At 43.1% G+C, this 24,365-nt stretch overlaps 4 protein-coding genes across 5 annotated transcripts; all 4 read right to left on the minus strand.

Moving 5' to 3' along the window:
* Nucleotides 1-6,201: 6,201 nt before the first annotated feature.
* On the minus strand, nt 6,202-8,458 carry LOC111069288 (gustatory receptor 23a). Of its 2 annotated transcripts, none has more exons than XM_022359278.2 (3): nt 7,583-8,458; nt 6,342-6,500; nt 6,202-6,285 (listed from the first exon to the last, which is right to left on the minus strand). In XM_022359278.2, exons 1-3 carry the CDS (start codon nt 8,456-8,458, stop codon nt 6,202-6,204), a joined length of 1,119 nt encoding a protein of 372 aa, XP_022214970.2. The 2 variants fall into 2 exon arrangements, with proteins under 2 accessions (XP_022214970.2, XP_022214969.2); XM_022359277.2 differs by lacking the exon at nt 7,583-8,458 and adding an exon at nt 6,560-7,435.
* A 4,414-nt stretch (nt 8,459-12,872) lies between these two features.
* Nucleotides 12,873-14,466, minus strand: LOC111069248. Its single transcript, XM_022359225.2, has 4 exons — nt 14,300-14,466; nt 14,205-14,246; nt 14,046-14,141; nt 12,873-13,998 (listed from the first exon to the last, which is right to left on the minus strand). Exons 1-4 carry the CDS (start codon nt 14,338-14,340, stop codon nt 12,975-12,977), a joined length of 1,203 nt encoding a protein of 400 aa, XP_022214917.2. The 5' UTR covers nt 14,341-14,466; the 3' UTR covers nt 12,873-12,974.
* A 6,921-nt stretch (nt 14,467-21,387) lies between these two features.
* LOC111069249 (probable proteasome subunit beta type-2) lies at nt 21,388-22,300 on the minus strand. The gene is made up of 2 exons (XM_022359227.2): nt 22,087-22,300; nt 21,388-22,022 (listed from the first exon to the last, which is right to left on the minus strand). The coding sequence occupies exons 1-2, from the start codon at nt 22,181-22,183 to the stop codon at nt 21,487-21,489; spliced, it is 633 nt and encodes a 210-aa protein (XP_022214919.1). The 5' UTR covers nt 22,184-22,300; the 3' UTR covers nt 21,388-21,486.
* A 27-nt stretch (nt 22,301-22,327) lies between these two features.
* Nucleotides 22,328-23,581, minus strand: LOC111069211 (odorant receptor 23a). Its single transcript, XM_022359154.2, has 2 exons — nt 22,857-23,581; nt 22,328-22,769 (listed from the first exon to the last, which is right to left on the minus strand). The coding sequence occupies exons 1-2, from the start codon at nt 23,579-23,581 to the stop codon at nt 22,328-22,330; spliced, it is 1,167 nt and encodes a 388-aa protein (XP_022214846.2).
* Between the last annotated feature and the right edge of the window lie 784 nt (nt 23,582-24,365).

Genomic DNA, 24,365 nt, shown 5'->3' on the forward strand with positions numbered 1-24,365 from the left:
CTATTTTTCTATTTCTTCTGACCTCTCTCTACTATCATTATTTTCTTTTGTCGTAAACTTCTCCGTTTTTATTACTCTGCGTTGTCAATAAGGATGAAATTTAAGACGGATCCGTTTCGATAGTAATTAAATACATATATCTGGCATAGTGCGAATCTTTGATTACCTCTGAGATTTACTGGGACCTGGGGCTCCTGCTGAAATTAAATATGACTGAAATATTTTCAAGTTGTGAACACGGAAAAAGTTTCCCTCGCCAAGACGTCCCCGTCCATATGCCCGTACATTTTGTTACTTCTTTGGTTTGCCCGTGGGAAATCTGCTAACAGAAAATAAAAGTTTCTGGTCAAGTGAGTGCAAAAGTTTTAAGTGACGCACTTTTTCACCAAACTCTATCCCTTTCCACAGCCTCTCAGCTGGCCAGCTCCTTGTGGGGCCAGAGTTGGAGATTACTTTTGTCGTTCGAATTTGGAAGAGTGGAATTTTATTAGGCTTGACTTATGGGCCATGTGCAGTATACATGTGTCCCTGCAAATGCTTGTAGTTCTTGATTAAACTCTACATCTGGAAGGGAAGTTGAAGTGGACATTAAGCTGTAAAATGTTTGCTGCCAAAAAGGAATATATGAGCATCTATACACTGGAACTAGAACAGATAAAATGAATCTTTAGTTACCCTTGCAGACTGATCGTCGGTGAAGTAAATACATACATACATACATACATGCATACATATGTATGCACATAGAAAAAAATGTACACAATTTTATTGATGTTTGATTGAATTTAACAGGAATGTGTATAAAAGCCTTCTAAAATAGACTTCCATTGTGTATAATAGTTTCTACAGTAGCTACATACAGTTTCTAATGTTGGAAAATATTTAGATACAACTCATGAATTTTTTTGATATTATATATTATGCCAAGACCAAAGTCGAATATAAATATATGTACAAAGTTATATATACTGAAGAAAAAAAAATTGTCATAAAGTCTACAGAAACAAGAGGGAACGTTGTGAGTCGCTGCAATTGGCGTGACTCTACTTTAATTCCCGTACTCAGTCATAATATACAAATGTGAGCTTATTTATGTGGAATTTTAAAATATTTCTTAAATCTGTCAATCTACATCACACACTCACATGGTTTGCAGGGCGTTTATGTTCGTAGACAGCAGGCAAAACGGAACATTTGCATTGGTGCCAAAAACTGTAAAACACGTGTACGTGAGAGACTATACCCATTAGATAGGGCGGTGCCGAGCCCTGATCTACATTTACATCACTTCTCACACCAACTCACCAACTCACACCAAAATTTCTAACTCGTTCTGCGCCAGCTGTCGCACACGGTACAGGGCAGAGTGTGTGCCAGCGAGGAAAAAAAATTAGAGCAGCGATGGAAGGGGGTGGGTGGGCAACTGAAAATTAATTTTTTCAATCTAACTATTATAATGATCCGATCTGATCCAGATTCGGCAATCTGGTAGATGTAGTCATTCTCTACGATACTGTGGATGGCACAGATTTTCGTTCTTTGTGGGGGCGGATATCACATGAGTCTGGAAACAAAATTTGGTTGCTCTAGCTCTTATGGTATCTGAGATCTAGGTCCTTAACAAGAGGGATAGACAGACATGGCTATATCGACTCAGCTATTGATACTGGTAAAGAAAATATATAATTTATGGGGTCGGAAACGTTTCCTTTTGTGCACACATCCACTTTTACCACAAATAACTCTTCGAGTACGGGTATAAATATTTGGCTTGTGAATGAGATTAATGAACTGGGCCCAGATTTTTGTTGGCTTTCCCTCATTGTAAAGGGAAAACTCTACAGGAATCTTAAAAGCCACAGAATAATCCAGGTTACGGGGTAAATTGAATCCAATTTCGAAATATTTTTTCCAGGTATCAGTGAAGGGATCTGTACCACTTCTCTGAGCACGCTGTGGAAGATGGATGGATGTGTGGCCAAGTGGCAAGTCGACGAGGAGATCCAGTGCCATAAACAAATTCGTAATTGCCTTGTAATGCCTTGTGTTGACAGGACTCCGACAACCAGATAAGGTCCTAGGCTCAGCGAGTGAGGTATGAAGCTGGAAATTAGCATAAAACTTCAATTTCGCTTTCGCACATTGCGTCCAATGCAGAAATAGCAGAGCGAAAAGGGGAAAACCCATATTTTAACAAACAAATCGCAATAGATTGCCAACTATAAAACAGGCAGGCTTATGTGGCCCAGGATTGTGGCGGTAGACGGCAGTCCCACACATATGGACCAATATACGATACTCCTGCATTAATTAGTAGTTTATTCTAACTTTTACGGCTTGGCCGGCCCAGGCCGCACACAATGGAGTGTGTAAGTACGGGTATCTGGGCTTCGTACGAGTATATGGAGTGTAAATGAACTTTTTTGCATTTGACTAATTTAATTTCAAAGTTCTGTCTATTCAAATTTTATGAATATTTAAAAACTTTCGGCCCCAAAAATGATTCCCAGCCTGTGGCTGTGTATGAAGACAAAGCCTCATTCGAATTGAAAATTCATCAAAAAAGTTGAACAGTTTGTAAAGTGGATAAAATATTCATGCATGCAAGTTTGTATTAGTCAAAAAGTTGGATTGTCTATTAATTTCACTAAAAACCAATTAGCTCGCTCTTAGCGTACCTCTTTTCTATACAAAAATTGCAGCTGCATTACCACTTAAAATAAATGAAAAGTAGTGGAGTTGGGGTGTTTTTGGTCCTATTCTGTGAGTTCTGTGAGTTCTGAGAGCTGACAAACGTTCAATTTTCAATTGGAAAACATTTATTTGATATCCACTGAACACCAATAAAAATACACCTGATAAATTATTCCTCATTTTGAAAAAAGCGATAGACTTTTATCCATTTCACTTATTTGTTGTTGGAAGCTGATTAAACTGATTTAATTCAAATTTGATTTCCGATCGCCGGCAGAAATGATTTTTCATTAAGACTTTAATCAGCCAAGTTCCTAACATCTTTTTGCGAATTATTAATAAATATTTACCGATTATAATGGACTGAAAATGTAATTAAGCTACATTCTCATTAACAGGAATATGATTCTCTTCTAACTCCATAATTCAATGCTAGTCGCTAGTTTGAAGTAGTCGGAAGTACTAAGCCAACAAAAACGAATGTATCGCACAGAGTGCTAATCGAGGAGCCTCATAAATATTTATAGGCGACTGTTTCAGTTGTTATATGTTAATTTGGGCCAGAAGTGCCGGCACAGTTACATCTTGAGCATCTGCCAGTGTGGTAAATAATATTTACATGCCTCAGCATTTGCATAGCTAACGACAAAAACTGCTCTTCGGGCCGCTCGAGCACATGCGGACACCTCTCCTCCATCTTAGCTGGAAGACCTAACCCGAACAGTTCCAACACCAGTTTACACAAATTAATGCGAACTCGCACGTGTTAATTCAAGGATGTGCTCCGCTCCTGCCTCTGGTGGGGCTGCTTTATCCCTTCCATGGTATTTGGCATGAATTTGCATATTAGAAAAAGTTTTCTGCTTGTGAAATGTCAGTTTAATATGCGTGAAGTAGTTTTGCCCGCCCCTCCTTGTAAAATGCGCTTAAGAAAAGCGAAGATAAAACTTTGCGCAATCTAACTTTTGGCCCAGCCATACTCGGCCCGACTCAACCCGAACTGGGGCGTGGGCGGCATAAATAATTAGGGCGACATAGCAACTATGACAAAGCCAGTCAGCATCGCGATTGTTCTTAGTGTCTTCCAGCACTGCTCAGGGATAGATTGTTTAAGTTTGTCTGATTTCAGTGACGTGTGGGATGCTATGCCGTCACGAGGGATGCAAATAAGTTTTATAATTGATTAGGAACTTATTCTGGTTCTTTTGGTGACATGTATAAACAGTTGCAGTTACAAAGGAACTATGAAAAGAATATAAAATTTGTCTTTTAATGATCTTATTATAAAACTAATACCTAACACCTAATAATACTAATACCAATATTATATACTAACGGTCTTATTACACCAGAATTCAATTCAAATGAGACATATCGACAAATTAGTCTTAGTAGGCGTCTATGAATATTCGCTGTACCATAGCCGAAGAGAACTGCAACATCATTTATGCCAAAAACGATGTTCACCAATGTAGCCAAGTTGTAATAAGAACTTATTTTTAAATACAAACATAGTAAAATTAAAAAGAATTCACTTTGATTCAAATATAATTGTATTAAAATGGCATTTTTAATACGGTCATATTTAATCTTAATACAAAACACTTTAAAATAAATATAATATATTAAATTTGTAGTTTAATATGTATCATATTTAAATTAAATATTATTATGACTTGATTTCCAAATTTTTGTTTTAAAATCAAAAGGAAAACTTTTTATTTTAAATATTCCATTTTAAATTAAATTAAATACTTTTTGTATTTATTTTAAATATGTTTATATTATTTTTTTATGTCCCTCGAATTCTCAACTGGTTCGCGCTGCAGCAGCATTGAATACAAAGTTAAATTATCTTTGCGCAGGGGCATAATCACAAACAATATAGTTCTACTCATGTTGCGATTATTTCTAGTTGAAAACTTTAACCAATTCACAGTAAGAATTTCACACCATGAGGACTTGAAATGTAGTCCGAGTATGCAAAATAATAACAAATTAGTTTAAAAATGAAATATACTCAATATAAATATGAAACATATTAAATTTAGAATAAAATATTTTTAAATTAAATATGAAACATATTAAATTTAGTTATGAAATATATTTAACTTAAATATAAAATATATTAAATTTAAATATGAAACATATTAAATTTAGATATGAAATATATTCAACTTAAATATAAACGGGGACGTGGGTCGCCGGGGACCCCAACCGACCAGCAGTATACTTTTGAGCTAAATTTTTTTTAATTTTTGGAATAAAAAACAAAATTTTACTTTTTTGCACCGACCACTACATATACAGATATCTACACAAACATGGAACATGTACCACAGTCCACTCCTCCGCTGGGGTTGCCGCGCACTGAACGCGGAGGTGCGAGCGGGGACCGGGGCGGGGGCGGGAGGGGAACCGTATGTCGTTCGATCTGGTAGCACCACGTGCGAGTGCGTAAATGGCCCCCAGTTCGTCCTTTGTGTGGGCGGGGGGGCGGGGCGACACGAGCAGTGTGATATCACATGGTCTGGAAACCAAATTTGGTTACCCTAACCATAGCCTGACCAGGCCCTTAACAGTGGCGGACGGACGGCGACAGACTGCTATCGACTCGGCTGGCTGTCAGTTCTTATGGGGTCGGAAACGTCCCCGTGTTACCACCCACCCACAATCTAATACCCTACCTTTTTTGAGTACGGGTATAAATATATTAAATTTAAATATTTTCATATTAATACCAAATTTAAGTGAAAAATATTCAATTTTAATACAACCACTCTTGGATGAAAATCAATGGCATAAATATTAAAATCTAAGTAAAAATATTAAAATTTCAGGGTTTTTTTCTATCGGTGTAGTAACCTTCTAAACGCATGCTGAGGCCTCTAATTAAATCGGAAGTACATATGTATACTCGGTACTCTAAGAGTTCAGGGCGAGTTTAGCAAAGTTTTTGTCACGCCCCTTTTTTAAAAAACACGCAGCATCAAAAAAAATTATATTATCTACCAGAATCTGTAGAACCTGGATCATATCGGATTATTATAGCCAGAACGAGCACAAGAATTTCCGAATGGTTCTTCGTTGGTGGAATGAAACAGAGTGTAAAATGCTATGCTGCATAGAAACCGCTAAATAGAAATATGATAGACGGAGTGCTGGCATATATTGTATAAATTACTATATATATGGAATAGTGGAACCGATGGATCAAAATCCGCTTGCGAGTTAACGTCAGAACTGGTATTGGTTTTGAACGAAATTAAGCGAATTTGTTATAAAAAAATTGTCCATAATACTGGACAATATTTCAATTTGTACTGCAAGTATATTTACTTTACAAAATGCATTATTAAAAATCCTTTGAACTGAAAAATGTATTTTTGCTAATCATATATCTCCTTTTTAAACGGAAAAACGCATATAATTGATGTAAGTGATTTATTTTGAAATTATTTGAGGGTTGCCATAGCACATCCAAATTTGTGAGATCCGGAATCGCCGCTATCCAGAATATTCCTTGGCACTCCTCTCCGCAAACATGAACTGTATGAGAATGACCAAGTAAGTGACCACGGCTGCAAACATCTGAAATAGATTGAGTGAGAAGCTCTTCCATCACTTGATGGAGTACATTCACTTACACTGCTTAGTAGATGAAGATTAAGGCTGAAGAAATCCTTGGCTGTGACCACAAAACGCTGATGTAGGGTCTGCAGGGAGAACTGACTGACAAGATTGTTGTAGCGCTTGCTGCCCAGGGGCTTTGCTAGCTTTGAGATGAGACAACCAATCTCGCGACCCTGGAATGATGATGTTAGGAAAGTGAATTGACGAAGGAATCTGGAGGCTTTATTCTCACAAGGTTATAGCTCTGCTGGCAGTGCCAACAGGCTGCCGATATCTGAAGAGCCACATTGAAGATGAAGCCCAAGTTCTGTAAGATGGGATATACGCTAGAGGGAGTGCTCCTCACATCGACAAACAGCCAGTAGGCGTTGCACACAAAGCCCGCGAAGAAAACAATGAAAATGATCAGCAGACTGCCGCCATAGTTCTCGTTGATCCGATAGAAAAACTGATAGAGTTCATTATAGCGCCGCTTTAGGTCGACTACCCGAGCCGTCTGATGGTCCAGATATTTTGGCTGCAGCTTGCTCCGCGGCCAGCTACAAGTTAGCTCCCTGGACAGCACCTGCAACTGACGGCGGGCAAGTCGAACGCGAATATTCACATTCATGACCTGTGATATGAACGCTATGATCTGAAACTGCAGTCCCAGGAGGCTAGGCAGTGTCTTCCAATAAAACGATATGACGCTCGACGAAAACTTATCCAGATTTGAGCATACCAAGTACTGAACTCCAAGGATCGGCACCAGGAGTCCGAATACAGTGACAGCCACCAAAGGATCACAGCCCTCAGGTATTTTAGCGTCATCCTGCTGGAGACAACGCTTCTGCAGGAATGTACTTGTCACAATAATGGCATGAGACCCGGTTTCACACACGAGCAGGACATATCGCAGCATACAGTCTAGGTCGCAGTCCTGGGATCGGGTAGTTCTATGCAGAGTAAGTGCCCAAATCGATGTGTACCAGCACAGCCAGCAGCAGAACTGAAGCCACTGGACAGGCCGACTGTGCAGCCTAGAGCTGAGGCCAAGTGCGGAGAGCGTCAGGTGCAGAAATTTGAGGACCACACGCGAGAAAGCTTGCTTCTTGCTTAAGGGAAACATGCTGACTAACACAAACCAACAAGAGTAGTCAGAGACAGTCAGACGTGCACTCAGGTGGAGTACGAATCCATCATTGTCATTGGAAATTAGTAAAGACTAAGTATATGACCCATACATACATATATCTTAATGTATCCACATACTTACATTTTCAGCCCCCGCATCGCCGTACCAGAAGAGAGTGGCAATGGGAATGCCAAAGTCAATGGCTGTGGCTCCGTTGAAGGTGAGAATCAATACGTTCTGTTCCTGGTACAGTCCCATGAGCATCCAGTATGCGTTGGTCACAAACTGGAAGCTGGTCACTAGGTGCAGCCCGAGCATGCCCCAACCAAAGCAGTCGCTGAGCACCTCATAGGACTCGAAGATGCGTTCGTAGGTCTTGCGGAGTGCTTGCAGCTGGCCCCACTCTTGGACCCCGTACGGTTGCCAGAGTTCGTTGCCCGAGGCCAGTGCGAGCAGGGAACGGCGCAGCTGGAGCGAGCGTTGGTTAAGATCCATCACATGCTGTACCAGCTGAACGTACCGGAAGCGAAGCAGCCACATCAGCGGCAGGGAGATGATGAACACTGGGGATATAATTGTCCCGACTTCGGCACTGATCAGAAGTCTCACAAGATCGCAGGTAAACTGGGTCGCAATCAGGGGCAGCAGGTGCGGGGCTTGGCGACCTCTTCCGAACATACCGAGGCGTTGCAACTGAAGCTGCGACTGGAAGCGCAGGTCCTCCAGCTGTCTGTGGGTCTTCTGTTTCAACACACTCTCCAGGAGAAGCAGCAGGCCCAAAATGGAGTTGCCCATGAAGAGCATGATCCCCACGACATTGCCCACACTTTCCGTTGCTATCGACCGGAAACCGATTCCGATCGACAGTAGGTACACAAGGTACACAATCCAACAGCAGCGAATCGTCACGGTTGGAAACAGGGAGAAGAGCTGGGAACTGGGGGGCAGCGGCACTAGCCCCATTAGCCAGAACACTCCGGCCAGACAACGTCGCGTGAGGCACTCCAATGATTTCATACTGGACTCTGAACTTGAAGTGATTGGTCTGAACGGTGAGGCACTCGAGGGAACTGTTCATCAGTTGGAACTATTGTCACTTTCATGACAGAGTAAATTCTACATTGCATTTATAATTATCAAATGACTCAGCTTAACTTTATTATTTCATTTTTTTGGGTGTATGCGTATATCAGTCAGCGCAAACAGACAGTACATGGTGTAGGTGGTCTCAGGGAAGTTGTTCTGGTCAGACGTTGCCATACAGCTCACAAAGGTCGAGCGGAATAATCAGTCCAATGTTAAATTAAAGCTCGCTGCATCAGTATTTTTTACTAGTTAAGATGGTGCATTTTCCAGGTTCTGACGCAGTTACCGGCTGTGTACTCAGGCACGGCGACGAGGCGCTTGGATCCTTGCTTTAACTAATCATCCTCTCCGTTAATTCTTCATGCTTTCCCCCAATCAGGAAGGTAGCGAGAGTCTGACAAAAAGCTTAATAGAAGTATATCTAAGTAATCCGCTATTCCCCGAATGATTAAGACAATTTTAACTCCCCACTCGCAACATCTCTGAAAATCCCTTTCTTATCTGTAAGTTGTAAGTATCTCCACCTCTGCGTTGATTTATAAGGCAAAGACTATCAACCTCATATGTATCATTAAAGGCTTTCAAGGATGTTACCTAAACCGATTTTAGTAAAGCATTTGACGGTTGACCATCTCGTCGAGCATAATATTTTTGAAATATTTGTATAATTGTGGCAAATACTATGCATACACTGCCAACTGGCTTTGCAACGTTTTTTCCAAAAATATTTTGTAAATCTTCCTTCGTAGGTCGTAGCTTCCTGTCGGCATTCTCTGAACAACTGATACCACGAATGCCATGAGTTGATATTGCGCATTTGCAGTGGAGGCCAGACACTAATGGGGGTAATTAACAAATTAATAAATGAATGGAACCCCAAGTCAATCAATTAATATAAATTCCAATTAGATAAATGCGTCTGTGAATAAATAAATTTAGCGGTAATCCATGTATTAGCATTCGCTGGTTGAAATGCAATTTACCATTATCCACACAAAGCGGAATTATTTTAAAAACTTGTTTCCTTTTTCACATGCATACTCGAATAATGTGTTCCCTTTTGGAATTAGTGGCGCCATTAAATTTGGTCCAGCTGCCAGGGACGACCAACAGCGTCCCCTAAGCTCTAAAATAATACCGTAAAAAAATTATTCCAACATTTTGGTCACGTTTCCAAATGCTTGCTAATACCAAAATCCATAATTGGCATAAGCAATTCTTTTTGTTTAGAACGACTCCCAGGCACAATATGAGTACACTTGTATATGACATGGCTGAAGGAAGGGGTCGACGTGATGTCACAAAGTTGTTTCAATTTAATTTGACTTTGATCGCCAGCTGACGCGGATGTCAGACATGATGACACGTTCCCCCATTGTGCTCCATCTTCGGCCCAATATCCACTTCTGCCACATGCGAAAATCAGCAATATTAAAGGGACGAACATGTCTCTGTTCTGTTTATGGATTTACATCAGCGCAAGCTGTGGCCAAATGGCAAACGACTCAAATGATATTGTAATTGAAACGGATGATTTTTATAGAAATTGTATTAACAGATGAACAGTTTTTATTATAATAATTTTTATGGTGCCCTACCAACGTTTTTTTAAGTAACACTAAAAAGTAATTTGTTTTGACACTTAAGTTTATTTGCGAGAACTTTCCGGTTTTATGGGCAGAAAAAAACACTCTTTCGCCCCATAAAGATTAGTTAATATTACATATATATGTATGTACATTTATTTTTTGTGTGAATGGAGTCTTTAAAATGTGAATACTTATGAGCACAGAATGAAGAGAGATTGCGGGGAATGAGGAAAAAGTTTTGTATCGTGTTCATAGATGGCTCTGATGGGTTTGTGTGTTTTATTGCCCAAGGAGCAGGAAAGTGGCCGGGAACTTCATAAATCACAGAAGTTTGTTTTTGGCCATGAAAAGGCTTACGGGGGTTTATCAAAATGAAAATTTATTGGCGCTCCGAATTTTAGATTTATGTATTCGCCCTCAATCCAAGGAATACACCTTATACGACTATTGACAGAGGACGAGGACTGCTAACATGTGCCGAAGAAAATTTCAAATAATCATTCTCTTTGCCATCACCAAAAATTCTAACAATTTTCATGCTCGTTTCTACTTGCTCTGTCTCTAGGCCTAATTGACAATTTTCCACAGAATGGAACAAAGGCAAAGTTCGTATAATTGGGAAAATAAATGTCAAGTTTAATTAAAGAGCTGTTCCAGGGCTCATTCGATGTATGCTATTCTAGTTTTCCAGGTTAGGGACTTACCTGTGGCTTGCACACTTTTAAAGATACTTTAACTATGATTTTGACGATTTAACAGATGCGACCCTCGGGCAGGCTATGTATTTTTTCTACCGTAAGCTCTATTTCTGTTATTTCGTTAGGGCAAACCAAGCAGACCGCGATCTCATTCAATTCTGCTCGTGGAATCTGGTTGATGTTTTGGGCCCGATTGTGCTGGCTGATTAAGGAGAAGGTTATCCCAGTGTGAGCACCGGCATCCAATGAGCCATTAAAAATATAACCCTGCAGAAGTGAGGAGAAATCAGGAATCTCATATGCATACGGAATAATTTGTTAGCTTTTTTAATTTTTCAAAGCAAACACATTTGGGGCACTGTACCGAGGACTTCCAGCTGTAGCTCCTGGAGTGGGTTTAATTTTCATTTAAATTCCAGCTTGTTAAATATGCTAAAAGTCTTTCCAACTGTGGGGCTGCCCGTTGATAGTTAATGAACCAGTTTGCCACTTTGAGTAGTTATTAAAATTGCAAAAGTCCATTTACGACACCTTTTTGGGTGCGGTTATCCGCCAGAGCACTGTTTCCACTGTAATAAAATCCTTATGAATGTGGGATAAATTTATTCAGCACACTTTTTCCCGCAATATCGTGATGGGTTGTTCCAGAAAGTGGTCAGGTTTTCCCCTCAATCTTTATTGGTAGCATTTCGAATTCAATAAGGTTCTCTTTCACATTCATGCAGTTGATATGCACTTAAAAATGCGAAAACAGTTACTGCCAGCCCGAAGCCACCCCCCAAAAACAGTTGCCTAATCTTCAAAGGCAGCCGCAACCCTTTTCGTTGGTCGGCAAGCTGGATAATTTGTGGCTTTGTAATAAAAAGTCCTTGGGCGAAAATGCATAATTCATAAAACGGCAAGTCGCTCTGCCCTCCTTCCATATTTTCATCTCCTTAAACTTTGATGGTTAAACTTTTTAATCGGATTCCCCGGATTCCCAGGATTCCCAGGCTCGATTGCCACCACATCAGCTCATCGCTATCGATTTCTGCATCATATCGCTAGTTTTCCCCACTTTCTGGTCGTTTTTCCCCAGCGCATAATATGGCCAATAAGTGCTCTGGGGCAACTAAGTTTAATACCTCAATTTAGGAAAGATAGGTTGCGTACTATTTTGCTCTTCCATGGCAGAAGATTTTTTTATTGACTTGTAGGAAAGACATGAGAGGGAGTCTTTCCTACACATATATATTTATAGTTATATATACCTCCGCCGACTCAGCCCTATTCTCACTTCGGTCAAACCAACCAGCCCTCCACTTAAAGTTCCCAGTGGATCTACAAATTTCTTGTAGAAGAATCCTGGACGTACTGAGCCTATCTCAGATAGGTTCACACAGGCTTAAAAGTGGCCCATGAGTCCAAGGAATGCATATTCTTAAAAAGGATGTTGTGTTTAAATCTAAAAAGTGGAAAGAGATTTTTTTAAAACCATAATATCGAAAGTATCTGCATAAAATCGATGTTCCAAATATGTAACTTGAGTAATTACGCATAGCAGATTTGTAAATACGAAAAATGGGGACTTCCAGTCAAAATTGTTCGCCAAAAGTTCAGAGGCCAGGCTCAAAGCATTCGGGTAGGTGCTTTTGGCACGTCGGAAAAGTGCATGAGGGAAGAGCAAACTTGTTCCGCATAATGTGACATCCTGCCTAGAAAGTTGCGGCAAGTGTGCGAAAATGTTTCGTTATTTATGTATGCGCCTGTTGCAGTTCGCTTCCCAGTCGCCTCGCAGTTGCCTCCCAGCTGCAACTTCTCCAGCAATTTGTTTGTTGTTCTGTGTGTTTGGAGCAACTTTGGCCGGATGATGTCTGAGGCGACTCTGGTCCTGGTCCTGGTCCGGGCCTGGACCAGGCCTAGCCCTATATTTCCACCGGTTGCAAGCAATACAGTGTCACTGGCTGCTCGGTGGTCGCACAACATCTGTGGCTGGAGCAGCTGCCTGGAAAATAAATCACATATTTAAACAAGTTTCACAACTCGAGAGTGTAAACAGTGCACGTGCGGAACTTTGGTTTATGACAAATGTTCACTGTATTTCAGAGCAGAAAAATGAAATGAAACATAACAAACTAGAGGCAATCTATGAACAGGGAGAAGGGCACTGGTAAAAGAGTTCTAGGAGTAAAGGAGCTGGCCAACCTTGTCCTCCTCTAGTCTGTGCTCCCAGAGCAGCCTATAGGAAATGTCGCCGCTTGGCCGAACCTTCTTTTTGGCCTGGTTGGGATATTCAACCTTGTACTGGGCCAGGATCGGCAAGAAGGCAGCAATGGCGGCTCGGGTTTCCGAATGCTTGGTCGAGTGTAGGACCAGGACGAATCCACTGGGAAAGACAGCAAAAACTACGTTTTCCCCCTCTGTGTTGTATGTGATGAAGGGCCGAGTGCGGCAGTTGCGGGTCACCTTCATGTAGTGCTGCTCGTACAGACGGTCCAGGTCAAGCTTGAAGGGCATGCAGAAGGAGGCGTGGACAATGTTCCGACTGAGGCTCTTCACGTCCATTTTGAAGTCTAGCTCCTCCACCATCCGAACCACCTTGGACAAGGAGATCCGAGCCGACTCGGCGGTCAAACCGGTGGCCACTGTCTTGCCACCCGCATAGATCTTGACCAAGCCAGTGGGATTGACGGTCTTGACCGAGACCGAGGGATGGCAGCCCGGGTCGTAGCGGGAGTCAGGGATCAGGATGCACAGTTCGTATATATTGAACCGACAGATCAAATCAATTACCCAGCTGAAGGGTCTGTAGAGCAGCTGGAGGTGCTTCTCCACAGCGCTCAGCTTACTCAGATCCTTAAAGATATTATCGTAATTAATATCGACATCGGGTATTACGGGTTCATCCTCGTCCGAGCTGAAATCCCACATAAAAATGGGAAGCTGACCAGGGCCATAAATGTTCGATCCCTCTTGCTTTTCGATATTATCGTTCTCCGAATCACTAGTCTCAGTTTCATGGGTTGGATGAACACTGAGCAGGTCCATCGCATCAGAAAGCTCCTGAATATTGGAAACGGGCTCTTCATCTTTATGTCCTTTGTCAAATGCGTCAACAGTCTTGGGCTCTATCGCATCTGCAAATATATCTGCCACAGATGTGTCCTTTTGTGGTGACTGACTTGAACTTTCCTCCAGCTCGGCACTGCAAACATTGAAGTAAGTGCGGGAAAAAAACTTGGAAGAACTTACTCCTTAATATAATCGATCTTATGGGCGCCTCCTATAGCCATCTCGCTCATCATATCAGATATGCCCTCGTGAGGTTCACTTTTCCGAGCCTCATTGCTGAAAACAGTACAGTGGGTGGGTAAAAGGCATTCTAGAGTACGAGTACCTTGTAAAACTTACTTCTCAAGTGTATCTTCAGATGAACTTCTTTCAGCTTTATCTCTGAAAACAGTGGCGTGGGTAAGTTAAATATTATCGTGCCTTGTTGAACTCACTCTACGTCAACGACGATCATATGAGTGTTGCTTTTATCCATCTGTGATCACTTTTAAATTCCGTTACTTTAACTTCACAAACAGAAAGTATTTTCCTTTCTGTGCTTGTAATTTTATTTTATTTAATTTAACTATTCCGACTTGTTACTTAATGTGAATTTAATATTTTGACGTAAAAAGCATCTGCTAATCAAGCATTGAGTAATTGCTTTTCCCATTTGATGCCTTCAAAATACCAGTTATCCACAAAATCCAGTTGGTTTTTCATTTTTTGTAACGGTAAGCACATGACAAAGTGCAACAAATTACCAGTAACAAAGGAGCCAGATAACAGGACACCACCGAAAGCCATTTCAGTCAACTTATGCGCTTGTCAAGCTTATATTTACACACAGTTGACCATATTTTATGTCGATTCCGGTTATGAAATTTACAGAGCTGTCAGAAAGAGTTCGGCGACATTTTAGTAAATATTGAAATTTAATCAAGCAAAGTGCAATGCACACAGAAACACATACATACATACATACATACAAACATACTTGCATAGCAGGCTGGGATGGGATGACAGCGTTATGGACACGTCCACCCTCAGACACCTGTCACCGTCGTCGCTTGGCATTACTCGTACGTACTACTCGAACTCGAACTCGTACTCGCTTCCTGCTCCAGCCCTAGTTTCAGGACGAGGATGGTCTTCGCTCTGTGTGTGCGAGGTTGCACAATGGCTGTGCCAGGGTGTGTGTGTTTGTCGGAGTCAACAATCAATTGAATCGATTTCATTTTACAAATTGCGTTGAATTTTGTGGTGCAGCCACCACCAGCTGCAATTGACGGGGTAGCCGTAGCCAGTGGCAACAATAACGAGCCCTGGGTGGTTTATATCGCACGAGTATGTACCAGTATACGGGTATGCAGATGGATAGGGACTGTCTCGTATGGACTGATTTTGATGATCAATTGCTACATGCAACAGCTTCTAATTGGAGAAACCCCCAGCTGCTGAGCCAAGACACAGATGAATGGAAAAATATCGATTGGTCTTCCTTTTGTGCGGACTCCTACGCAAGAGCATGGCCAGGCCCTGTGCAACAAAACCCATTCAATAAACTCAATTTAAAGTGCGAATATTGTTTCCTTGTCCCATCAGTTGACTGCTTTCCAGACCCGAAACCCATTTGTCATACATGAAATTGCAATTTAGACCCTTGCCCACTTAATGCCCATGCTTAAATCGATTATATACTATTACAGTAGACGCCTACGCAGTCCGCAATTAATATGCTTTTTGGATTTGGATTTCCAAATGCCATGTCCATTCCCATTTGGGGTTTGGGGCCTGGGCTCTGGCAGGCTTTACGAGTATATGGGTTTGAGGTTGTGAGGTTGTGAGCGCCGCGCTGCATCTGCAATTTTGTGTGGCTGTAATTAAAAGTTGTGGCGCCAACTGTGTCCAGGCTAAGGTTGGTGCTGGCACCAGCGCCCCCACTTATTTGAATTCAAATTGAAGTGGCGTTTTTGTGAGGGGCAAGTAATTAGAACATAAAAAGGAATCGAAGCTCTCCCCCAAGCCAAATTACATTTGGCGAGTCCGGCAGGGCAGCCTGTGGCTGTCCCTTCCGATGAACAATCGGAGATAAGTGCAGGCAGGCATGAAATATAGCAAATAAAGCACTGGCCTGCCCCTACCCGACTGTATTGCGGACTGCTGTGTTGTGCTGTGTTCTGCTGTGGTGGGCTGTGGTATGGAGCGCTGGTGCATGTCCTCTCCACTCAAATAAAATGTCGCCGGCACGCAATGTTTTCATTTAGCTAATAGTCATTAGGCAAGCGACGAGTAACAATTCGAATAATTACAATTGCTTTGCGGCGGCCGTAAATAGGAAGGGTGCTGCGATTGGGACCCGGATTGGAAGCAGGACTGGGGACTCTGCCTGGGGGATGGGTCATGTAATCATTTTGTGTCTTGAAATGTTTTCCCTTTTTTAGAAAATTGATTAACACTCGCGCTGGGTCAGATAGAGCACGCTTAACCCTGAGCCCGTGCCAGCCCTCTGGAGTAGGGTGCAACTTTATCGTTTTACTCTGGCTGCGGAGGTCTTCAATCCGATTGACACATTAATAAATGTGTTGCAATGCAACTGACAGTTTTTCCTTCATTCCTTTTTCTTCCTTCGGTTGTGAAACAGAGTGTTAAGTGCATTGGAAAGTTTCACCACTTCTTTTGCCTTCTTTTGTTTTTTTTTATGAACTTTCTTTTTTTCCTTGCATTTCTTCCACGCATGGTCACCAGGGGGAGGCAGGCCCCTGACAGCCAGCGCAGCCCCCAACTTAAATTGAATGCCCTCCCACCTTCCAAATCTCCTGCGCCAACCCTGCTCAAAGAAACTTGGCAACTCTACCACTCCCGCTGTCGCCGTCCCTAACTGTCGTCGTTGTTGCTGCTGAAGGTGTTCATGCGTGCCAAGAAATCAATAGAAAAAGTTTGAAATTACAAAATTGGAAAGAAAACAAATAGTGGGACGTACGAGCAAAATAAGCAAACAATCAGACGGACGGACCAATTGAGGGGGTGGCTGAGACGAGAGTAGATAAAGGGGGTTGCTTTCCATCTAGATGGGGGGCGGGAGCGATCCCAGAGCCGGCAAAATGTTGGCTTTGGCCAGCCCCAAAGGCAAACAAATCCTCTGACTCTGACAAATGTTGAAAAGTTTAACTGCAACTTTTTATGGATTTTTTCCCCTTGCCACCTCTTTCTCCCACTTCTTTTTATACTCGTGTGTATTTTTTCTAGCTCCACATGCAGTTTAGGAGCACATGGGGAAAAGTATGTGAAGTGCTGGGCTGTGGGATTATCAACATGTATGATGGTACATAGGATGGAAGATGGAGGAACTGTATTATACAAAAATATATGAACTTTTTTACAGCACAATAGACGAATGAAACTGTTGGAATAAAATATGTTGAGAGTATTCCCCGACAGGAGGTGAGAAAACATTTTTGCACTCTAGAACTCCAACAGAAATTAGGAATTGGAAGAGATGTGAAAATATCTGAGTACATAGATATCAATTTCACAGAGAGTGTATCCTCTCTATATTTTCGTTCTCCATAGCAGCTACAAATTATTCCATCAAAATGTAGTTTATAAAAGATTCTCTTCCACGCGTTTCTAAAAATCTATGTCTATCTATAATCTGGTCATATAAAGCTAGTAGTTTAGATAGTTAGAGTTAAAAATAGTTAAAGCATACTCTCAGGCACCACCACACGAATGCTTCGTCATCGGAAAGCTCACGCCTGAAGGACAGCAATAATGTCACAAAGGTCCCTGCTGATGTCACATGTGTATCCGGGTCCGTCGCGGTCTGGAATCCGCGCATCCCCATAAATTATGCCGTCGATGGTGTTTAATACTGGGACATTTTGTTGCAAGCAATCGATTCCACAGCCCTTATGGTTCAGGCCACCACCCAAAGGCAGCCCACATGTGTCGTGATTTATGCCCGTCGAATGCAACGAATTAAAATCGGTTGCAACAGAGGAGAATATTGACGCGATCGTCTGCCAAAGGGGTAATTTATAGGCCGTGTATTGATGGGTTTGTTGTACAAAATGCAATTTTAGCAATAAGCTTATCGGGTGGATCCATGGATTCTGTCTCAAAAGAAATAACAATGGCTTAAAAATAAATTTAGCACTGAAGACATTTACCAAAAAAAAAACGTTCCGCCAGGTTTTTCAAACGACGTAACTGGGTCCTATAAACCAGCAGACCCCAACAAAATACTTGTGAAACGAATGTTTGCGTACAACACTTTTCGTTTTCCACTAATTTCCCCAAGGCATTTACCCTGCATAACTAAAAACCTGAGCGCACCTTCACCGGGGGGACATGCCGAACGAACGCAGGACGGGTGCGTGTGTATGTGTATGTCGTAAAAGTTTCCTTTCATTTTGTATTCCTGTGGTTCCAATGGCGTAACGGATGGAATAGAATGTTGGAGAAGGGCAAAAAGGATTTCTGTTGCTCCTAATTGCAACTTTAGTTGTCAATTGTCGGGTTCCAATCGGCTGCTGCTGGTGACATCAATGCGAGGCAGACGTAATCGATACTCCGGCGATGCCTGGGGGACTTTCAATAGCTAAAGAAGGCCCCGTTATATCTGTGACTGCAGATTCGAAGTGGGAAACATATGCGGTTTTCTGCTTATATTCTAGTCAGGGAACCGATGGGTTGCACGCAGAAAAACCAATATTTAATTTAGTGTGTGATTAACTATATTTTTCTGCCGTCAGGACCATAGTACTTACATATGTATTTACATTCCCGATGTAACCAATTGTAAATGGTCGACAATTAAAGTATTTCACATGTGTATCATATTTATTTCTCTTCCCATTTTTCACTAATTTCTCTCAGTGCTGTGAAGCTGCTGATGCCATAGATTTGCAGATTTCATACCTCGAGTTGCAAAGTGGCTGTGGTTTCGCCCTGAGAAAGGATGCCCGAACTCACTCTGCCTTTGGCCTGGCCCCAGTCCGAACGACTTCCAGATAAAAATGCATAATTAAACAGCAAGCAGGAGTAAAAAACTGCTACGAGGAGGACGCAGCTGAGGCTGGCACAAATATGTCGACAGCGAGCACTGGGACCGGGTCTGGGCAACGGCTACGGCTTCAGCTAAGAGCCGCATAAATTCGCATCCACCGCATCATAACGTCCGCAAATCCTGGACCTTTGCAATTTTAATAAGCACTCGAAAATGAAAAGGAGTCACCTGTAGGGATCCGGGCCCCCTGCAGCAGCGTGTTAGGGCTCGAGTCGCCCAGTCTTCAAGGAATTTTAATGGGCTTTGGCCGCAGTTTACCCTTTGCATATTTAATGGCTGAATTTTAATGAAAATTAAATCGAAATGCTTGTCGCCTGGCCACCGACACCTGGGTTGTCTACGCACTTGCGATTTATATTTAATCCTTTCTGGCCACCATCTGTCTTGTACCCCAGATCCTCCTGCATATGCCACTGGCTGGGCGTGGGCGTGGGCGTGCGACTTGGTGTGAGTCTTGGGGCGGGGCTCGAAACAAATGGCAAATGCCCACGAGCGGTACATAAAGCATGGCCCTCTGATTGATGACTTTGACTTTTAGCCATAATTTATCATAGATAGTACGACCGGCCTGCCATTGTTTGGCTCTTGTCAATGCCAGCGAGAAAAACGCAGTCGTGGCAGCCAGCGGCAACAGATGACGCTCATTCCGGTGAAAAATGTGCAGAAAAGTGTCATAAAAGAAGAGCAGAGGCCGCTGGGCCTGGGGCCGGACTCGTCCTTGGACCCGTATCCGTCGGAGGCCGGGAAACTAATTGCAACAAATAATAAAAACTAATAGGCTGTCGAAAAAGACCCTCTTCCTCCAACTCCCACTCCGCACGCCCTCTTTTCAATGAAAAATGACGACGAAAATGGCAACGGAAACAACAGGGAGAAGAAAACTGCAAGGATCATCATCATGAATCATCATCAGAGTCGTCCACACACTCATCCGCAAGCAGTCAGACAGTCGGATGTGGCGACTCCGAAGAAGCTGCTCCTGGTAAGGAAGTTAATGTCCTGTCAAGAAGTCGCTGCCTCGTTGCGCCCCTAAACGTCACAAATTGCTGGCTGGCTCGCGGTTGGGGAAGATGGCGACGAGTGCGGAGGCTGGGCTGGGCTGGGCTGGGCTGGCAGAAGTCGGAGTATGGTTACACGGGAGGTTACATGCACATTATCTCCTTGCCCCGAGTCGGAGACACTAAGTTTTCCTCCGCACGTGAATATATTTCATAGCGCGACAGGTCTGGAGAGAGACGAGCGCCAGGTGGCGTGAGACAGCAGCGTTCATTTGAGACGCTCACATGTCAAAAGTTTTTCCTCTGCTCCAAAAAAAAACATTTCCAAACACTGTGGAGGGTGGGGCTGTATCGGAAAAACTGTTCATTTATACGTATTCGTTTTTGACTATCCAATATACATATGTGCGAGTGTTTTTTTTTAGATAAATCAATTAAATTTCAATATGCTTCATATTCCACGAGGCTGATGCATGTTGTTCAGAAGCTCTTGTAATCATTTGAACTCGTCCATTAAATTAAATTGCTAATTAATTTCTAATGGCACGCACATTACGTGCGGAGCTTATTAAGAGCACTTGCTGCACGTTTACTTTAAAAAAATTCTATGTGAATATGATTTATCAAAAAGTTTTCAAGCACTTTGTTCTTGTTTTAATGTCTTTGCTAATTTAAACCAAAAACACAATATTAAAAATGTATTGTACTGTATGTATTTCAAATACACACTTGTACTTGATTTGGTACTGCGAATATAATTGCAATATAATTTGAAACAATCGACTTTTCGACTCCCATAGGGAATCTTTCTGAAAAGGTATCCGCTACTCATTGCCGTTTTTTTCCTTGCAATTGTTGACATTTCACGGCTCGAATCTCTGCCAAAGGACCACCTCAATTGGTGATACTCTGTCATGTGCGGCCAATTAGCAATGAAAACTTCAACTGTGGCGGCTGACAGACACACAGAACTGGCTGACTCGCTGGGCACTCCGGACTCCGTCTGCATCCATGCCAGCTGGGCAAACCCTGGACTCAACCTCAGCTAAACACCGCACAATGTCAGTGCATTTTTGCAGCAATCTGTGCTCATTTTTATGAGTTTTGCTGACTCCACCCCCTGACAGACTGTCTGGCTGACTGAATGCTGTTCAAATGGGAAATAGAGACATGTTGGCTTTTCTGCTTCCGATTCGCAACAGTTGGCGTTTCATGTAGCAGTCACCACTCCATTTCTGTACGAGTATGTGTCATTGTTGCACAAACAAACCCACTCACTCACTATCCCATCGTCCAGACAGATGGCATGTACGAGTATGTACGGTTATGCGGAGAACAAGAGGAGGCCACATATGCTAATACATGGACGAATTCAGCCGTGCCATGTACTCTCACCAGCCAAATCCCCACCCTCGAGAGGCTTACCCACTCTTCACCGAGCTGGCCACGTCGACTAATCCCTGGGAAATTGTTCGAGCATTAAAATAAAAGTTTGCCAAAATCAAGTGCACAATTATTTGGCTTTAAGAAACTGCTGAACACGATGTGAGGACCTTTAAGCTCAAGTTCCCTTCTACCAGTTCAAGCTGAGAACATCAAAGCTCAGAGAGGCCGGATTGATGCTCTCCATCTGACGCATCCCACTACGGTCCACAACGAACACGTCCCAATTTCGCTGGTTGATGATTAAACGCTTCTGGATCTCGGCCACGCACTTCTTTAGGATGGAGACAGCCTCCGCCTGGCTCAGCTTCTGGTTCCAGTACCTTTGCAGGATGCTGCCACAGAAAATGCTGCCCCAGCCGTGGCCGGCGTGGTCAATGGACTGGGCAGCCCCGTAGGAGTCGATGTAGTGCAGGTCGGGTCCCTCGACGGCGTCGTAGCCGGCCAGCAACATTGCCACCTGGTATCGCGTGTTGGTCCTTATATAGTCGGCCAGATTCTTGCGGGTGAAGTGGGCTGCGGCACGCGGGCTCAGATGGTACCCGTTGGCGATCTTGTACAGATGCAGGTTCTTCGATATATAGTCCGTAAACTGAAGGGTGTCGCCCCCATCGCCCACTGTGGCCATCATGGAGTAGTCCGAGAGACGGTGTATTTTCGATTGGTCTGAAAGGACCCCAAGGGATTACTACTATCGGGTGTTGAGTGGGCTAAGGAGCCAATAGCTTACCATCTTTCACGAAGATCAGAGACTTGGCCTGCATTGTGTCAGAGGCAAGCATGACGAAGTCCGGTCCCTTGATGCCCAAAATTGTTTCCATAGCCATGTTAACGCAAAATTTTACCACAATTGATTTACGTGCAAGGTGAACTTGTGTATTTATTGAAAGACTGTGTTTTGTGTGCTGCTAGTGCTTGAACTTGTGAGTTATATAACCAGGTAACTACTCGTAGCTAATCGAAAATGAAACCTAGTTCTGATTGTGATTCGGCCCCGCCTTGTCCCGTGTGTTGCCGATCAGGGTGAAGAAAGAGTAGGCCGCCTTACAGCTCGCCTGAAAGGTGCTCAGGTGAATGGGGACCAGGTTGCCCGCTAGCAAACGCGGATGCCGCTTGGTTCGCTCAGCGAGGATCATCATGTTGGCACGGTATCTGCGGTTCTGGTTCATCCAATTGCTGCAGAAGACTGCATAGTGGAGTCGCCCGAACCGCTCTTCCAGGAGGCTGCCGTAGAAGCAGATGGGATATGTCTGCAGGACGAGAGCTAACAGATATGAGACAAAGTACATTCGGTCCTGCATGGCCTCCGCAAAGAAGACCAGACCGAACATGGTAGCCGCAATATTGAGGGCCATGACGAAGAACTGAATCATCATGGGCCACGAGATGACGGCGCTTATGAGCTCAAGTAATCTGAAAATAAAGTTATTTCCGAGTGTTAGTACTTTTGGCTTGTGTCCTATGAATAATCGGGTGCAGGCGGCAGTTTGAGTTGTTTACCCATAGAGCTCCTTCTGGTCCTTGATGCATCTGACAAGTTCTGCTTCGTTGGCGTCCTGCTCGTTGGACCCGTGGCCAATACTGGAGATGCGCAGGATCAGCAGCTGACAGTGCTCCGCACATAAGCACAGGGCCAGCGGCGGAAAAGAGTCGTCCGCAAAGTTCTGCAGAATCAGACAGAAAATTGAGACTAACTGAAAACACAGGGCTCCGATGTAGTTTATCGTCGAGCTTTTCCAGTCGAAGGGGAACCACGAGGGGAATGGCAAGCTCCGCTCGCTCTTAAATAGGAACGAAACTTCCGAGTTCAAGAGGACGAAGCCGTAAGTGTACAGGAACAGGTTGGATAAATGGCGCAACGTTTTGGCCATCAGGCGATGGCACCGATACTGTTCTGCTCCTTCTATACGATCGTCCAACCTGGCGATAACCTTCTCCATTTCCGTGAGCCTTTGCAGCTGCAGCACATACAGGCCGAACTTCAGAATAGTGGCCGACGAGGTTATGGACAGGCTGAAGTTGGTGATATTCTCCAGTGGCGTATCGAAGCTGAACATGGATAGCAGAAGCGCAGGCGGGTACAAGGCCACGAAAATATTGAGCACCATGGCTCCACTCCGATATTTCCGGCCATTGAGCTGTAGGGCTCCCAGAATTCGCCAGGCTCGCCACTGGTCGCGAAAGTAGTCCGTTCTGGTCTGTATCAGGGTCTCGTTAGGTGTCATTCCGTAATTTTACTTGCACTGAATGTGGTTCAGGAATAGGTGGGTGGCTTTTATAGCTTTTATAGCACCTTCACCTTTTGACTCGATTCGCGCAATTAGCGACATCAAAGCCCCGCGTTATTAGCTGTCAATTAAATAATTTTCCGGCCCTGGATGGCCAGCTGTGCTTCCCCATGACAAAAATGCACTGAAAAAAGTGCTTATAAGTTGTAATTTGTAAATTGAAGTATGAAGTTTGGTGAAGGTTATATTTGAAATTATTATTTTCCATTGAATTCCCAAGGCGGTTGATCTGACGAAATTGAGGACTCCTGACCGGGTCCAAGCCAGCAATCAGCAAGGAGAGCTGCAGGCTACACCCATTTGTCACTCTCTACCAATGCATATGCCTCACGATGGAGTGTATTAACTGGATCGAGTCTCCGTCAAGGAGAATCCTTGATGAGATTAATATTCGGTTTGCATGTGATATTCATTTCAATGCATATGCTTTCCAAATCAGAACCGTCTTCATTCTTACTTCTGTGAAAAAATAACATTCTCGGGAAATGATTTTTAACCTGAAGAGATTAGCTTTCTGTTTGTACAGGATACTACGCATTTGTCGCTTTTCATTGCGTTCTATAAAGCTGGCTGGTAAGAGTTTCCGTGTCCGTATTCGAGTACTCCTCCCACCGTTGGGGCACTTAAAAACCACTTAGTTCTGTTTCATTGAAATAATTTTCAGCATTTCCGCACTTGAACACGGTTTCATTATCCGCTAGCTGCATTTTACAATCCCCCA

This window comes from Drosophila obscura, unplaced genomic scaffold, assembly GCF_018151105.1.
Source record: "Drosophila obscura isolate BZ-5 IFL unplaced genomic scaffold, ASM1815110v1 contig_9, whole genome shotgun sequence".
NCBI classification, from domain to species: Eukaryota; Metazoa; Arthropoda; class Insecta; order Diptera; family Drosophilidae; genus Drosophila; species Drosophila obscura.

Excerpts from the sequence above, each read along its gene's own strand:
- LOC111069288 (XM_022359278.2), bottom strand. The coding sequence starts at position 8,458 with ATGAAATCATTGGAGTGCCTCACGCGACGTTGTCTGGCCGGAGTGTTC. Across the intron at positions 6,501-7,582 it reads GCGATGCGGGGGCTGAAAAT|GGTCGCGAGATTGGTTGTCT; the intron begins GTAAGTATGTGG and ends TCATCATTCCAG. Across the intron at positions 6,286-6,341 it reads ATCTTCATCTACTAAGCAGT|ATGTTTGCAGCCGTGGTCAC; the intron begins GTAAGTGAATGT and ends AATCTATTTCAG.
- LOC111069249 (XM_022359227.2), bottom strand. The coding sequence starts at position 22,183 with ATGGCTATGGAAACAATTTTGGGCATCAAGGGACCGGACTTCGTCATG. Across the intron at positions 22,023-22,086 it reads TCTGATCTTCGTGAAAGATG|ACCAATCGAAAATACACCGT; the intron begins GTAAGCTATTGG and ends GGGTCCTTTCAG.
- LOC111069248 (XM_022359225.2), bottom strand. The coding sequence starts at position 14,340 with ATGGATAAAAGCAACACTCATATGATCGTCGTTGACGTAGA. Across the intron at positions 14,247-14,299 it reads ATGATCGTCGTTGACGTAGA|AGATAAAGCTGAAAGAAGTT; the intron begins GTGAGTTCAACA and ends CACTGTTTTCAG. Across the intron at positions 14,142-14,204 it reads TCTGAAGATACACTTGAGAA|CAATGAGGCTCGGAAAAGTG; the intron begins GTAAGTTTTACA and ends TACTGTTTTCAG.
- LOC111069211 (XM_022359154.2), bottom strand. The coding sequence starts at position 23,581 with ATGACACCTAACGAGACCCTGATACAGACCAGAACGGACTACTTTCGC. Across the intron at positions 22,770-22,856 it reads GACCAGAAGGAGCTCTATGG|ATTACTTGAGCTCATAAGCG; the intron begins GTAAACAACTCA and ends CTTTATTTTCAG.